At 42.5% G+C, this 15,323-nt stretch overlaps 1 protein-coding gene across 2 annotated transcripts; it reads right to left on the bottom strand.

Annotated features, from left to right (window-relative positions):
• Positions 1 to 48: 48 nt before the first annotated feature.
• On the bottom strand, positions 49 to 13,325 carry slc20a1b (solute carrier family 20 member 1b). Of its 2 annotated transcripts, XM_090234668.1 has the most exons (12): positions 12,916 to 13,210; positions 10,489 to 11,169; positions 10,199 to 10,339; positions 9,948 to 10,033; positions 9,547 to 9,643; positions 8,430 to 8,488; positions 4,895 to 5,014; positions 3,429 to 3,674; positions 2,756 to 3,293; positions 2,408 to 2,593; positions 2,197 to 2,281; positions 49 to 1,940 (listed from the first exon to the last, which is right to left on the bottom strand). In XM_090234668.1, the coding sequence occupies exons 6-12, from the start codon at positions 8,446 to 8,448 to the stop codon at positions 1,785 to 1,787; spliced, it is 1,350 nt and encodes a 449-aa protein (XP_090090794.1). In that variant the 5' UTR covers positions 8,449 to 8,488; positions 9,547 to 9,643; positions 9,948 to 10,033; positions 10,199 to 10,339; positions 10,489 to 11,169; positions 12,916 to 13,210; the 3' UTR covers positions 49 to 1,784. The 2 variants fall into 2 exon arrangements, with proteins under 2 accessions (XP_090090794.1, XP_036833269.1); XM_036977374.2 differs by lacking the exon at positions 8,430 to 8,488 and having other exon boundaries at positions 12,916 to 13,325.
• Positions 13,326 to 15,323: the final 1,998 nt, after the last annotated feature.

Here is a 15,323-nt window from a genome sequence, read left to right as displayed (position 1 = left end):
AAGCACATTACAACTTAAATACAGATAGAAAATGAAAATACAAGGTAATAGCTTTCAATTTGTATTTATTTTCCTTACTCCATTCTGAGTAGACTGTCTGTGCTTAACAAGCCAGTCTTTTCTTTGGTGCCTAAAAAACCAAGGCAACTAAAGCATCTAAGTCTAAATGCATTTAGTACTGCAACGCTCAGTGGCATCACAGCACACGCCCCCCCCCTTTTCTAACAGAGTCTCTGGTCAAGGTCCCCACACCAGGTTTAGGGTAGCAACCTGCCACCTCTCACACTAATCTCATCAACCAGATATAAAAACATTTAGCTGAGAGGGGGTGGCAAGAGTAACCCGATGTGTATGCAAGTGTACATTCCACAGAGCATGAGTACAGGGAAGTAAAAATTCTGACGTTAAATTGCAAAACAAAGACTACAGGAGGCTTGAGCAGAACTAACACGTTGCACCATCTAGTTTGATGCAATCAAGTTTAACAGGAAATATGGTCTTTTCATTTGAGTGTTTCCCCTCACCAACATTCCACCAGCAAATTTGTTCAGGTAACCTCATGTTCAGAGGTCCGCTATCACCATGAATAATGCCAAAGCTGACTCAGAATATATACTGATGTATGGTACTAGATTGTGTTGAACAATGCCTTTAAAACAATTGTATTTAAAATAACTAGCCATATGAAAGTGTGACTGTTTCAGACCACAAAACATTACTTAGAAAAATGTGCCATTTTCCCAAAGAATAAATTATCATTTGTCCCACCAGCCAGTGTGGTAAGAGCTAGGTGAGGTCAGGTCCCGTAACACCTGCTCTGTGCTCAAAGAGCATATGTAAGTAGGGGAACAAAGGAGTCTACTCAGTCTGGTTTCATGTTGAGCACATTTCAGTTAAATTGGTTAGTCTGACAAAGCAATCTATTGCATTAGAATAAATGCTGAGCCAATGACTGACCTAAAAATAGAGGAAAATCTGAGGGACCATTGTAACAAGTTGAGACAATCAGCTCAGAGGGGCTTGCGCATCGTTTCTTGTACTTCTACAGGCTAGGGTTCTGTTGAATGGCTGAATGACAGTCAAACTCTGTTCGATCAGGAAAGGGCAAGGGGAAAACAAGCACACCTGCACATGAGGAAAACCAATTCCACACAAATTCTTAAAACTTAATTAGTGACAAAAAGACACGCAAACACATTTGACAATGGCATGTAAAGGTGGAGAACACCCAATAACTTCACTTTCAACCTAAAAATACTGCTTATTCTAGGTTACTTTGAGCATTTTTTTAATATGTAGGTCAGGAGAAAGATCTTTCAATAAAGGCCAATACTGCATTGTAATTGTGTCATACGAACTTGTAAAATAAGATGTTTTTAAAAGAACAGGAACATGGTAGTATGTACATAATTACACAATAAAAAAAATGGAAGTAGTGGAGAATCAAAAAATGCTTTGATTAGTTATTTACAAGATCATGAGCATTGAAGCAAAAAAAATACAGCCAAGTCGGAAAAAATTCATGTCCCATTGGAAGTAATCTGGCGGAACCAACAACCATCACTTAAGGTTGAGAATGACGCAGCCAAAAACCACAGGCCAATATCACAACATCCTTTTTTCCATTAACATTTCTTCTTTATGTATTTCTACCTTCGGGTATGTTGGTTAGGGGCATATAATTGCCTTCCAACCCCTTCTCCTTTTCACTCCACCTCTCCCCTGGTGTGAGTGGGCGCTTGTTCTTTCTCCTCCCCTGTTGTGGGGTACAGGAAGCCCTGGGCTTACAGGATAACATAGAAGAAGAGGGCCATGATGGCAGCGCTGATCAGACCAGAGATGGGCACAGTCACAAACCAGGCCATGAAGATGTTCCGGAACAGACGCCAGTCCACACCCTTCCTGGAGCGCAGCCAGCCAACCGCTACCACAGAGCCAACCTGGCAACACACACACACTATTGACGCACTGACCTTTGTTAAACACTTAGGAACCATGGTGCATTAAGACGTGGACAACACTCCCCCTAACAGTAGCTGACCGGATTCTGTTTTATCTTGCTTTTCAGTGTTAAAGTGGAAATTAAAACCAGTTTGAACTGCCAAAAAGAAGACATCCTGTTTACGGCTCCCTGCCTTCCACATTACCCAGCCCTCCTCCCCGTCAGACCACCGTGTCCAAGGCTGAACAGCTTACCTTGCAGTGGGTGGTGGAGACAGGCAAGCCAATGTTGGAGGCAACCACAACGGTCAGGGCTGAGGCAAGTTCAATGCTGAAACCACTGCAAGGAAAAGAAATCCAGAATTGAGTGAACGGTTGGTTGTCTGTCCAAGTTTCAGGTCTGTGGGGAATGTTATGTTGTAAAGGTGCCATTTGACTGACTTGGATTTGTCAGCCTGGTTCATACCTGGAGGGAGTGATTGGGGTGAGGTCCTTTCCCATGGTCTGGATAACCCTGCGACCCCACACCCAGAGCCCGAGGCAGATGCCAACTCCTCCGTACAACAGCAGCCAGATGGGTGTGGGGGCACTGGAGTTCACAGAACCACTATTGTACACCAGCCACAGCGCTACCAATGGACCAATGGCATTGCTGCAGGAGAAGAGACTAGGTTACGCAAATACAAACCAAGTACAAAAAGTTCCTCTACATGAACATACAAGCAGCAACCAAACTACTAGTCCAAAAACACTTAAACAGCAATAAAATGACTATTCATCTTGACAAATCATCCAAGATGGAACATCTCCCTACCTGACATCGTTGCCCCCGTGGGCGAAGGAGCCAAAGCAGGCTGTGAGGATCTGGAGGAACCTGAAGAGCTCTGAAACCTCTGGGCGGTCATGGTCATGGCCATCCTCTTCCAGAGAGCTGCGGCTGCTGCCAGCGTCCTCCTCTCCCATCTCCAGAGTCACCTCTGCCTCCCCCAGGCCCTCAGGAACCCCGTGCTCGGCCACAGCGTTGCAGTAGCTGGTGTAGCTGTCCATGCGTACACGCTTCTTCTCTGTACCTTTGTCCTCGCTGGCGTGGAACTCGCCCTCTTTGGGCCGAAAGTCCCCGTGCATGCCGATGATGGCCATGGTGTAGGAGGTGTAGCTGTTGTTGCGGCGAATGGGTCTGTCGCCTGCCTCGCCCATGCAGTCGCCCACCTTGGCAAGGTGGAGCTTGTGTAACAGGTCTTTGTAGAGTCCAGAGTCCTTGTGCACCGTGTGGTACTGGCTGTAACCGTTACTGGGGATGTGGGCCGGGCCGTTGCTGAACTGCACATCCTTGCTGAACTGCACTTTTGGGACTGATTAAAAATAGACTTTAAAGTAAGCAATAGTGTAGTCCGTCATGGATTACCATTAGTATTCACATATTTATCCCATTTTCTAACTTTTCCCAACCCATTTACCAAGGCAGCCAGAACATCCTCATGACTCACCATTGCCAGTCTCAGACTCCTTGCCTTCCTTGTCGCAATCATCAGAATCTCCAATGCCAAAGGTGACCCTGCGCTCCTCTTGGGGAGGCTGGGAGAGGGTGTCAGGGTCAGCGTGCGAGGCAGGGGAGGGGGGTGAAGGGGGCTCCTCAGGGACAGGCTTCAGGATGGTACAGGGTACAGGCCCCTCCCTCAGTTCCTTCTTTTCCATCAGGGGGCTCTCAGAGGGGCTGGAAGACTTGATTTTTCCTGGAGGAGGAAGAGTGGCGTTAGACTGCCTGGGCTCGAGACCAAACACGAATACGGTACAGTGAGGGAACATGCACATTTGGTTCGTATACACCTCAACATTTAAGCTGAGAAAAAACAAAAGCATTTACTATAGGGGTAAATGCATTAAAATTTGAGAGCCAAAATGTTCATAAGAGCAGGTAAAAAGGGCTAATGACTGTACTAATTTTAGCATTTTTACATTGTGCCATCGACTAAAACGTTTACATGTAGGCCTATGTAGATAAGGTCTGAAAGTGGATGTATCCTGTATGACTTTTGGTTTGTAGTTTCAGATACTCAATGCAAACATATGTCCACCTCGTGAGTCCTAAGAACGGTTTGGTCTGCTATCTAGCCAGTTGACCTGATTGCGTCATCCAAACTGGTTAGGACAGGAGTCTAGGCGGCAGCAGTTTGTTTTCGACTTGAGCCACGTCAGTAGTCACCTGCAGTCTTAACCCTGTGACTCAGTGCCAACTTCACGTCAATACTTTAAGTCAACCCATGGCTATTCTAGTTGAGGTAAAGGCCAATGAGTGGATCACTATGAACCAATTAAGCGCCTCTATTTAGTAGAATAGGACCCTACCAGACAGATCTATCACGGATATTTCAGCTGTACATCAGCCGCAAATGTATTAACCTTTCACAAGACCCACCATTGGCCCCATAGTGAAGTTAAGATAAAAATACAGACAATATAAAATCTAACTTTTCATTTTTGTACCCATTCAAAGGGAGGCTATTTAAGAAAAGGGATAACTTTTTCATCCTGGATTTCAGACCATGTGATGAGACTCCTTTTCACTATTAATAGACAGGTCTACTTTTGACCAGCACAATTATCACACGGCATTTTAAGCTCAATGCAGATTTGTTTTAAAAAGATCAGACTTGAGTACTTCCAAGACAAGCCAGAACACAGAATTAGTGTAAAACAACATATCTGCAGCCCTGAATCCATTTGCTGGATTAAAACCTTGGCGTGAATGGTTGAAGCCACAGACACATGCAGTATTAATCCCTATGACACTTTCCGTGCCCAAATGTAAGGCAGCAGTTTAACAGCACCCAAGAAAACATATTTTCCAGGTAAGACCGTGAAAGGAGTACTTAATTCTCTAATCAAATAAAACCATAAATTAGCAGCTTTGTAAGAGGTGTGCCAAACTTAAGGGGAAAGAAAATGTACTTACGTTCAATCTTCTTCTTGAGGCGTGGGCAGACTATAAACCAGACCAACAGGGCGGTCAGCACACCACAGGCCAAAGAGATGAGTAGTGTGCCCCACCATGGGATCTTGTCAAATCCAAGCACTGGAGTAACCAAGCAGTGACAGACAGGAGAAAGAGAGGAAAGATGGTTTTGAAAAACAAGGCAGCAGAAGCTACCTTTCTAAAGGTTTACAGTAAGTCTTCAGACTAACATTTTATCTGGACCTGGCTCCTCATCTATAGTTGGTAGAATTACAGTAGCCCATTCCTATTATAAATATTCACATTAAAAAACATTTCTAAATTATACAATATCAACCGTAACAGTAAAGAATGATTCAATAGGATAACAAATTAACATATTGAGTACAGATAAAAACATTTTAAAAGAGGGTGAAATGCTAGGACGCTCCTTTGGACATCCATGGTTATCTACTCATTGCACATGGTCATATTTCCAGGGAAAATATCACCCCAAAACACACCTTCACCACTAGCTACAAGAATGGGCCACAGCAAGTGGCACATGTTCCAGTTAAATATGGCACGGTAGCATGCCAATAGATCTGAACAGTTACACAATGCTGTGGGTGAGGAGCATGTGAATGACGAGGGATGTCGCATTCACATGCCCCTCTCACAGCGAGTGCCTTAAAAAAGGTTAGGAGAGGACTTAAACAGAAGGAAGCCTAAGTGTTCGCAGTAGCATAAAAGACATCTGTGTGCCAAGACTGCGAGCGATTGTGTTTGTGTGGGTACCAAAGCGTTCTTGTGCATGCTGCTGGCAGGGAAAGGACCACGACGGGGGGGGCAGCAAGCGACGTGTTGGAGAGTCAGCAACATAGACATGAGTAAATAACAAAAGTGTCGCTCTAAAATTAAAGCTACACGTTTGCGGTTACCTTGACCGCACATGAATAAAAATTAACTATGCTGGGATGTGAAAAACTAAAGGAAATGGAAGGCCAGGGCCCTGAGATAACGGTGTCTCATCGTGGTGTTCATTGAAGGGCAGAGTCCATCGTGCTCTTTCCTGTGTAGTCTACTGACTCATCCTCACATGCTGCAGCACTAGCCTGCAGGCCGTGCCACATGAGCAATGAGTATTTAGTTACGCAACAAACACACCCCCTCCAGGAGGGGAGAGGCAGAGGAGAGGAAATGGGAAGGGGGTGTTAGAATGTTTTTCTTCTAAGAACAGCGGAGGCTTCTTCCATTAGACTAGTCTAGAATGACTCAGTGACCGTGGGACAGCCCAAAACAGGTACGGCCAGTAGACATTTGTGTGGGGTAGGAGGGGGTGGCTGGTGCCAAATTAACAGTGGGCAAAAATATGTGTCCCTGAAAGAGGAGAATGGAGTCTGTATTATTCAGTATGTGCTGAGGGACATGTGTTGATAGTACGTGTTGATGACCTATAGTGGATTACATTTCTAGAGATTTTTTTTACATTTTTTATAATAGGCAAAAAAAACTAGCAACCGGCCAGTCGTAATAAACACACCCACAAAAAGGGGCAAGTCTACACCACTCCATCCAGTGGGATGAATAATGGAGGTCTCAGGAAGTGGAATTTAACAACTGCTGCGTTCCAAACCCCTCCCTTCTAAACCTTTGCATCCCGTGGCCTACATTACACAATAATATGGTTTGTCGTTTTTCCCCCAAGAGCATTTCAGCCCCAGCACTCATGACCGTTAATTGTATAGTTGGGATGGGTGGCTTTGGCCAATTATCCTCTTTATGGTCCCAGTTCGTGTCACTCCTACCACTAGTAGAATAAACAATGTTGATAAACTAAAAAGTAACCAGAATTTAAAAAGTCAAAGCACAACTTTTCCTAACTGTATGAACATAAAAGTAGGCTACTCAAACTATTTCAGGTGCATTTAGCATTGCTTGCCTATCAGAATCTATCATGTTCTAAAATCAGTCATTTGAAGGGCCATATACCACAGAAAACTATAAACTAATTTCTCAATTGCCGTTTACTCCGATAATGAGCCCGTGTCCGCTTATTAAGCCCCACCAAAAAGTTTAATTTGTGTAAACAGGCAATATGCATTATCAAGATGTACCATTCAGACATTTAGAGACTGTCGTATTTCTGGCATGCAGTGTATACTGAGTCACAGTTCAGTTTATTAAACCCATTCTTCTCAGCTGCTCCACTGTGATCAGTCATTTCCATTTTCCCAATTGTTTAGTGTAACCTAAGCAACCAAGCCACCCACTGTTTGTTTTCCAAAGGGTAACCGAAGCAGAAAATTAGCCTTCTAGCTAAAGCATATTGAAATGTAGGGACAAGGGGTGTGTCCACTGTTTGAAAGTGAATAGTTTGTAGTGAAGGCCAGGCAGGTTATCCAAGTGAGTGAATAAATATATTTGATTCTCTAACTAGAAGGGACCAGTATTTGCTTGGTTGGTTCTACAAATCAAACGTAGGCTAAATGTTGACATGCTCATAAAATGGTGACTGCCCTTTCCTCTGTCAGCAAAGCCTTCTATGGTACAGCTTTCTAATGACTAAATAGAGCTGTGCTAAAATAACTTGGGTGATTTACAAGGTGTGGAACACCAAGGCCTCTTCTATAAATGATCCACTCTTGACCTCAATTCTCAGGCCTGAGATGCATTCATTTTTTTCACCCATTCCAACTGAGCTCTCTGGCACTAAGATTGGCTATATTGTGTATAGGAACGCGCTTGCGGGATTGCCTAAGTGCTTTCACACCACCATGTTAAACCAAAAGAAACAGAGTTCTAAAACAGGAAACAAAATGCACAGTTCCCTGTCTTGGCCACCTTCCTCTTCACCCATTGAGTTTAAATGGAGTTGTATTAGACTAGCAGATCAGTCACCACTATACTACTGTTACACAACTCCGGAGCCAAATACAGCCAAAAAAAGGTGACATAATCCATTACTTATCCTGTGATTTCTGTGGTTCAAAAGATTCTCACAAGAGGTCAGTTGAAATGTGTTCTGAAATAGTACAGCCCATTTGGATACAATGCACCTGAATGAATTGTGAAATTAAGGGAAGTGGGGGAAGGGGCTAATCATGGACTCATCTCGTTTTGAACTCTTAATCCAGGTGCTTATAACATGAGGGAGTGACTAACCGACCAAGTGGCTAAAGATCAGGATTAGCCTCGTAATAAGCCAGCTCCAGTTACAGGCAGTGGCCAGTCTAAAAGTGTGCCAGTATGTGTAAAGATACATCCTCCTCAGCGCGTGTGTTAATACAGTAGGCCTACATGTCATTATGTAATATCTGGTTCTCCAATTAATCACTCCCTGAGCTCTTCTCAGTTGTGTGGGAATATATTGAGCAGGATTCCTGGAATACAATCTCTGTATGGAACTTCATGTGAGGTACCCCAGAGTAAAAGGTCCCCATGTACAGTACACTCACATGTAGGTGTGACTGACAACAGTACATTATGTGAGTGAGTGCATGTGGTCTCCTCTGAGTGGGTGTGCAGATGTGCGTATATACACATCAAGTCATACTCTGGCCTGTAGCCTTCATTTAATGGCCCAGGCCAGTTGAATTCTTGAACTGTTCAGTCCTGTAGGTAGAAGAAAACAAGGAGCAAAAGTTGCTCATTTAATTAGAGTTTCAAAGCTAAAAAGTGAACAATATAACAGACCTTAATATTCACAGTGCTCTCAATTAGGGTCCTATGAAATCAATTTCTTCCAGGTTTCTGCTCCCAGAAAGCACACTTTTTAATAGAAAAAACTAAATTGGACATTCTAAGTCCACACCAATGCTTAAACCACATCAGTAAACTACTTGGTGTCTGAGAAAGGAAAGAAATAGCTAAGAAATGTGGGTGTAATTACCCTTTAATGCAAATGTGCACCAGCTAGAGACCGTTGTTAGGTTAGCAGTGTTTCTATAGCACTCGTGATTGCAGAGTTTACAAAACAAATAGCCAATGGATTGATGCAAGTAATCATGATTTCATTCTGCTATGTAGGCATATGCTACGTTGTAGCTAACATTTAATTGTGAGTTTTGGGGAATGTCTTGCCATCTACCAACAGACAGATATCATTAGCATTGTCGCTAACCGCTACACAAAGTATAGACCAGACATACAACACGCCGACAGGGGCATTTTTGCTGTTTCAGAAAGTCACAGGAAAATACAAATCACTGTTGCATTTTGTTTCTCTTTTGATTAATACACACATACTTTATATTTTTTAAAGGTCTGGAGTCTGTCCGAAACGCAGATTTTCTATGGCCCTACTCAACGAGACTACTGACGGAGGCAAAGGACACACAGTTGCAGAGATAACAACCTCTTTACTTCCACTTTTCCTCCTCTGTGTGGGAAAGGGACATACACTGTCATCAAGAATAAAGAGAAATCACTATTTCCAGCTCCCTGTTGTGAAGTGCTCCTCTCTGTAATTTAATTATGTCATGATGACATAACTACATTCAAGAAAAGACCCAAAACACAACAGTTTAAAATAACAGGCCTTCTCCGAGAACAGTAAGCAGTCTGTTTCAGTCTTGAAAAAAGTGTAGGTATCCGACTGGCTAAGGGAGCAGATTATTTTAGGCTGTAGGCAGGCATGCATGGTGATGGTAGACTGGGACAACGATACTCACTTGGAGCTCCAGTGAAGATAATGGAGAATAGGTTGATCATCATTGTGACAGCATAGAAGACAGGCAGGGCCTTCAGACCATTGGGCACCGGGTCTTTCTACATAGGGACAAACAGAAATCAAAAACACCATGCTCCCCATTGTACTGTCAGCTTACATTTGATGGCAGAATAGAAGGTGTGTCAGTACATTTTATCTAACATAATGGCCTGTGAGATTACACTGAGAATATTACCCCTGTCCAAAGAACAAGGAGTGTCTTTATTTGTTTAATATAATGACCTTGTTATGATGTCTGGGACATCATCTATGGTCTGGCACAGACAACAACCATTTCCAACAAGAAGCTTCCTACAATTTAAGAACATCTAGATTTAGATAGAAGCAGATTTGTCAGCTTACCTTGTGCAAGATGAACATACGAACAAAGTAGAAAAGGACACCCGACATGATGCCAGACAGAAGGGGGGAGAGAAACCAGGAGGCAACTGTGGAGATTACAAAAATTAGCATTGCATAGTGCTCTCAGGAACACCAGACACTTGCATTACTCGTACAAAGTTGTCTGAATAAAAACATTGCACATAATAGAAGCTGTTAATTTTCCTACGGGGATCAAAGTAAGCCGTGGTCAACGGAAGCTGCTGACTCACCAATCCGAAGGAGTTCCAGCCACCTGACCCCCTGTTGACCTTTGGCCACCAGAGAGAAGCCAATGGTAGCACCAACAATGCAGTGGGTCCCTGAGATGGGCAGCTTGAGAAAAGAGGCCACCAATTGCCATACAGCAGAACCTAAGAAGCAGCATAAAAGCCAACTTGACCATTTAAGCAGTCCCAGCTCCATTTCAACGTTACATCATAGTACAACCATACACAAGATGTCCAAATTGAAATAATTGTCTTGCCTACAAAAGGGTATTATAATAATTTGTTTCACTCACCAAACATGGCACTGACAGAGCCAGCCATAAGCATGTGTTCGGAGCCGTTGTACATGTCCACGTCAATGATGCCCTTGCGGATGGTCTCGCTGACCTTGGCTCCCAGAAGCACAGATCCAACGGTCTCAAAGATAGTGGCCAGGATGCAGGCCTGCCGCAAGGTGACCACTCCAGAGCCCACTGCCGTGCCAAACGAGTTGGCCACGTCATTGGCCCCCACAGAGAAGGCTAGGATGAAGGCGATGATAAAGCCAACTATGAGAAGCCACATGTAGTCTGTCAGTGGTTCACCAGTGACCTGGGCCGTGATCCCTAGTGTGGTGCCCACCAGGGTAAGGGTGGCAAGAGTTGTCGAAACCATTGTGCGTGATTGATTACTCTAAAGATTGATGTCACGATAAGGGAATGTATATCAAAAATAAATGTGATATTTGCTAGCAGAAAAATTAAATGAGGTATCAATGTGTATACCCTAACCCTCAAGGTTGAGGGTTAACCAAACCTACTGAGAGTAGCCTATGTGCTGTCCCTGAATGAACAACAATAAATTAATGGGGAGGTAAAGTATTGCTATACTGTAATTTTACTAGCTTTGTTAGGGTTTATTTGGCTTTGGGCAATCATACAGACTGAACAGACACGCATTGTTCAACAGTCACTGTAGGTGAATGACAGAACATCCTGAAAGAGAAGAGGGAGAAATGTCTAAATAAAGTAAACATCCCTTCTTCCAACTTCACAAAGCAAGAACAGTGTACCTCAGATCATTAATTGATATACAATCTTAAAATCAGAGACCAGCTGCAGGTAAATATATGATGGTCAAATCCTACCACAGCAACTAGGGTTCCACTAACCTGAAAAAACACACATGGTTAACCATTTTGCAACACTACTCAAAACAGCAGTAGTAACAATAGAAAACCTGGAGCCTGACCATATCCACTTCTATTGAAATTAAAGTGTGGCCAGGTCATTCAATAAGAATTTCAGTGAACACAAAAGAAAACCACCTTTTAACGCCAAAACATTGCTCGCTACTTAGCAAAATGAGCTGGTGAGCTACTATGTGTGCAATTGAGGCAACGTCGTTCCCAGGATGTTTCATGCAATGACTGAATGGGTACCGCTCTAGATACAGTCTGTCTTGCCTGAAGACAATGCAATAAGGAAGCCATTTTGGGGGGGGGGGGGGATGTCGCAGGATGAGACTAACCAAAGGCAGCTAGACAACATAACAGAAATTGACAATGTACTCTTTGCCAACGTAGCAGAGAGATGTATACATGACAATGCAACATAACACTAGCCATCTAACGTTAGATAGCCAAGAATTCGCAACTCCACAATGACCGATGGAGTTGACTTCGGAGGCGGTGAGTTTTGGCGGAGTGTAGGCTACCTCCGACTACATCCGAGTCGGTATCAGTCGATACTTGCAGTAAAACATATCCATTATTTAATACGTAACGTTAACTTGTACCATGTTGGTCCTGTGTCTAGTGGCGTTATTTTCTTTGGGTCCTGCAATCCGTAGTTTGATAACTTTGTGACCTTATAAATTGCGCCGTGCGATGACTGGGCTGTCCATTCTGCGTTAAATAACGCCGGCTCCCTTAGCGGAGGTCGTGTAAAATTGTAGATTTTAAAATATATATATATATATATATTTTTTTTTTAAAATACGGATTGCAGCACCCAACGAATAATATTGCGACTACACAGGACAAACAACAATTTACATACAGGCCGGCCTGCCTAAAGTATCGACTGATACCGACTCAATTATAGTCAGTGGTAGGCTAAAGTTACACTCGGTCAAAAAAGGAATCGCCTGCGCACTCAACATCATCGGGTATCGTGAAGTTCATAACTATTGCCTAGACATTGAACATGGGTAACAACGTTAGCTATCTAAAGTTGGTAATATGTTAAAACTGCAGAGACATCTAATTCTAACTGCGACGCACGTGTCAGAATTCATTCAATCGTGACTCGCACCGCAACATGACCGGCAATGTCGAATGTTCTTAACCACCTCACCTTAGCGATTGCCAGTCGTCTACCTAACTAGGTTTACCAATGTAATAGTCAATACCCGCCATATAAGCTATACTAGAAAGCTAAGTTTAGCTATCTATTGTTAGCGACGCTTCGTTATTATAAATGAATGACAATTAACCTAAGTATAGCTCGGTAGCTGACTTTATAATCCTTACGATGTAACGTTACGGTCAACGTGAAGGAACTATTTTTTTGTTAATATTAGCTAGTATCATCATGATTGAACAAACGTTTGCTAGCGTTAGCCGGCAAGCTATTTACAAAAATATCAGTCACAGTAACGTAACCAACGTTACGAAAACGTTAATTAGTTACCAATTAAAACGGCACTATTTAAAAAAAATTATGACAAGTTTAACTTACCACATGTTAGTTGTCAATGTTGAAGAAGACTAGGACATGTTCAGCCCGCGCATAACTTGCTCAGTAGCGCGCGCGGGATCAGGAAACGAACAATCACGGAAAACGACTGGTTTGAATTTTAAAATATTTATATAACTAAATCAAAAAATGTATATTAAAGTACGCTTGCCGTTTAGTCTGTTATATTCCTGTAAAAACAGAGTTTGACTGCGTCAAGAGCCGTTATAACCGCATTTATACATTTCGGGTGCTAGTCTTTATGGAGCATCAGAGGGTGGCGCTTTGGTAACACCCATCGTCATGCCCAGCCCCATCCTGAAAACCTGTCAATCATCGACCTACACTGTAACCTCATGATTCATTGATGAAAAGTGTTCTGTTGTGTGGCTCTTAATATTTTTTTTTAAACTAGGCAAGTCAGTTAAGAACAAATTCTTATTTACAATGACGGCCTTCATGGCAGCATCCCACGCAATAAAGTGCAATGTTATGGATTGTACAAACTCAAAATGGGCAAGACACACATTTTCCAATAGCATGTGGGAGGCCTAATTGAACTCATTCTAAAATCGCTGTTATGACCGCTGTGGAGTAGGCCTATCTTTTTCAAAATCACAACATTTCCATTAAGATTATTTTTTCTTCTTCATAAAAAATGCGTTATTTCCCGTGACTGCAACTTTTTTTAAAAATGTTTTGATACAGTACCTGTCAAAAGTTTGGACACACCTATTCACTCAAGGGTTTTTCTTAACTTTTAACAAGGCATGGAATGCATGGCTACTTTGAAGAATCTCAAATATAAATTATATTTAGATTTGTTTAACACTTATTTGATTACTACATGATTCCATATGTGTTATTTCATAGTTGGTGTCTTCACTATTATTCTACAATGTAGAAAATAGAAAAAATAAAGAAAAACCCTTGAATGAGTAGGTGTGTCCAAACCTTTGACTGGTACTGTATATATATATTTTAGGCGGTAGATAGATTGTAGCTTCCATCAATGAAATTGTCTGCATTGTATATACAGTGCCTTGCGAAAGTATTCGGCCCCCTTGAACTTTGCGACCTTTTGCCACATTTCAGGCTTCAAACATAAAGATATAAAACTGTATTTTTTTGTGAAGAATCAACAAGTGGGACACAATCATGAAGTGGAACGACATTTATTAGATATTTCAAACTTTCAAAAACTGAAACATTGGGCGTGCAAAATTATTCAGCCCCCTTAAGTTAATACTTTGTAGCGCCACCTTTTGCTGCGATTACAGCTGTAAGTCGCTTGGGGTATGTCTCTATCAGTTTTGCACATCGAGAGACTGACATTTTTTCCCATTCCTCCTTGCAAAACAGCTCGAGCTCAGTGAGGGTGGATGGAGAGCATTTGTGAACAGCAGTTTTCAGTTCTTTCCACAGATTCTCAATTGGATTCAGGTCTGGACTTTGACTTGGCCATTCTAACACCTGGATATGTTTATTTTTGAACCATTCCATTGTAGATTTTGCTTTATGTTTTGGATCATTGTCTTGTTGGAAGACAAATCTCCGTCCCAGTCTCAGGTCTTTTGCAGACTCCATCAGGTTTTCTTCCAGAGTGGTCTTGTATTTGTCTCCATCCATCTTCCCATCAATTTTAACCATCTTCCCTGTCCCTGCTGAAGAAAAGCAGGCCCAAACCATGATGCTGCCACCACCATGTTTGACAGTGGGGATGGTGTGTTCAGCTGTGTTGCTTTTACGCCAAACATAACGTTTTGCATTGTTGCCAAAAAGTTCCATTTTGGTTTCATCTGACCAGAGCACCTTCTTCCACATGTTTGGTGTGTCTCCCAGGTGGCTTGTGGCAAATTTTAAACAACACTTTTTATGGATATCTTTAAGAAATGGCTTTCTTCTTGCCGCTCTTCCATAAAGGCCAGATTTGTGCAATATACGACTGATTGTTGTCCTATGGACAGAGTCTCCCACCTCAGCTGTAGATCTCTGCAGTTCATCCAAAGTGATCATGGGCCTCTTGGCTGCATCTCTGATCAGTCTTCTCCTTGTATGAGCTGAAAGTTTAGAGGGACGGCCAGGTCTTGGTAGATTTGCAGTGGTCTGATACTCCTTCCATTTGAATATTATCGCTTGCACAGTGCTCCTTGGGATGTTTGAAGCTTGGGAAATCTTTTTGTATCCAAATCCGGCTTTAAACGTCTTCACAACAGTATCTCGGACCTGCCTGGTGTGTTCCTTGTTCTTCATGATGCTCTCTGCGCTTTTAACGGACCTCTGAGACTATCACAGTGCAGGTGCATTTATACGGAGACTTGATTACACACAGGTGGATTGTATTTATCATCATTAGTCATTTAGGTCAACATTGGATCATTCAGAGATCCTCACTGAACTTCTGGAGAGAG

Source organism: Oncorhynchus mykiss, chromosome 5 (genome assembly GCF_057628025.1).
Source record: "Oncorhynchus mykiss isolate SJ-2025 chromosome 5, ASM5762802v1, whole genome shotgun sequence".
NCBI lineage: Eukaryota > Metazoa > Chordata > Actinopteri > Salmoniformes > Salmonidae > Oncorhynchus > Oncorhynchus mykiss.
The sequence above is the reverse complement of the archived record's forward strand: the minus strand, read 5'-3'. Positions and strand labels throughout refer to the sequence as shown.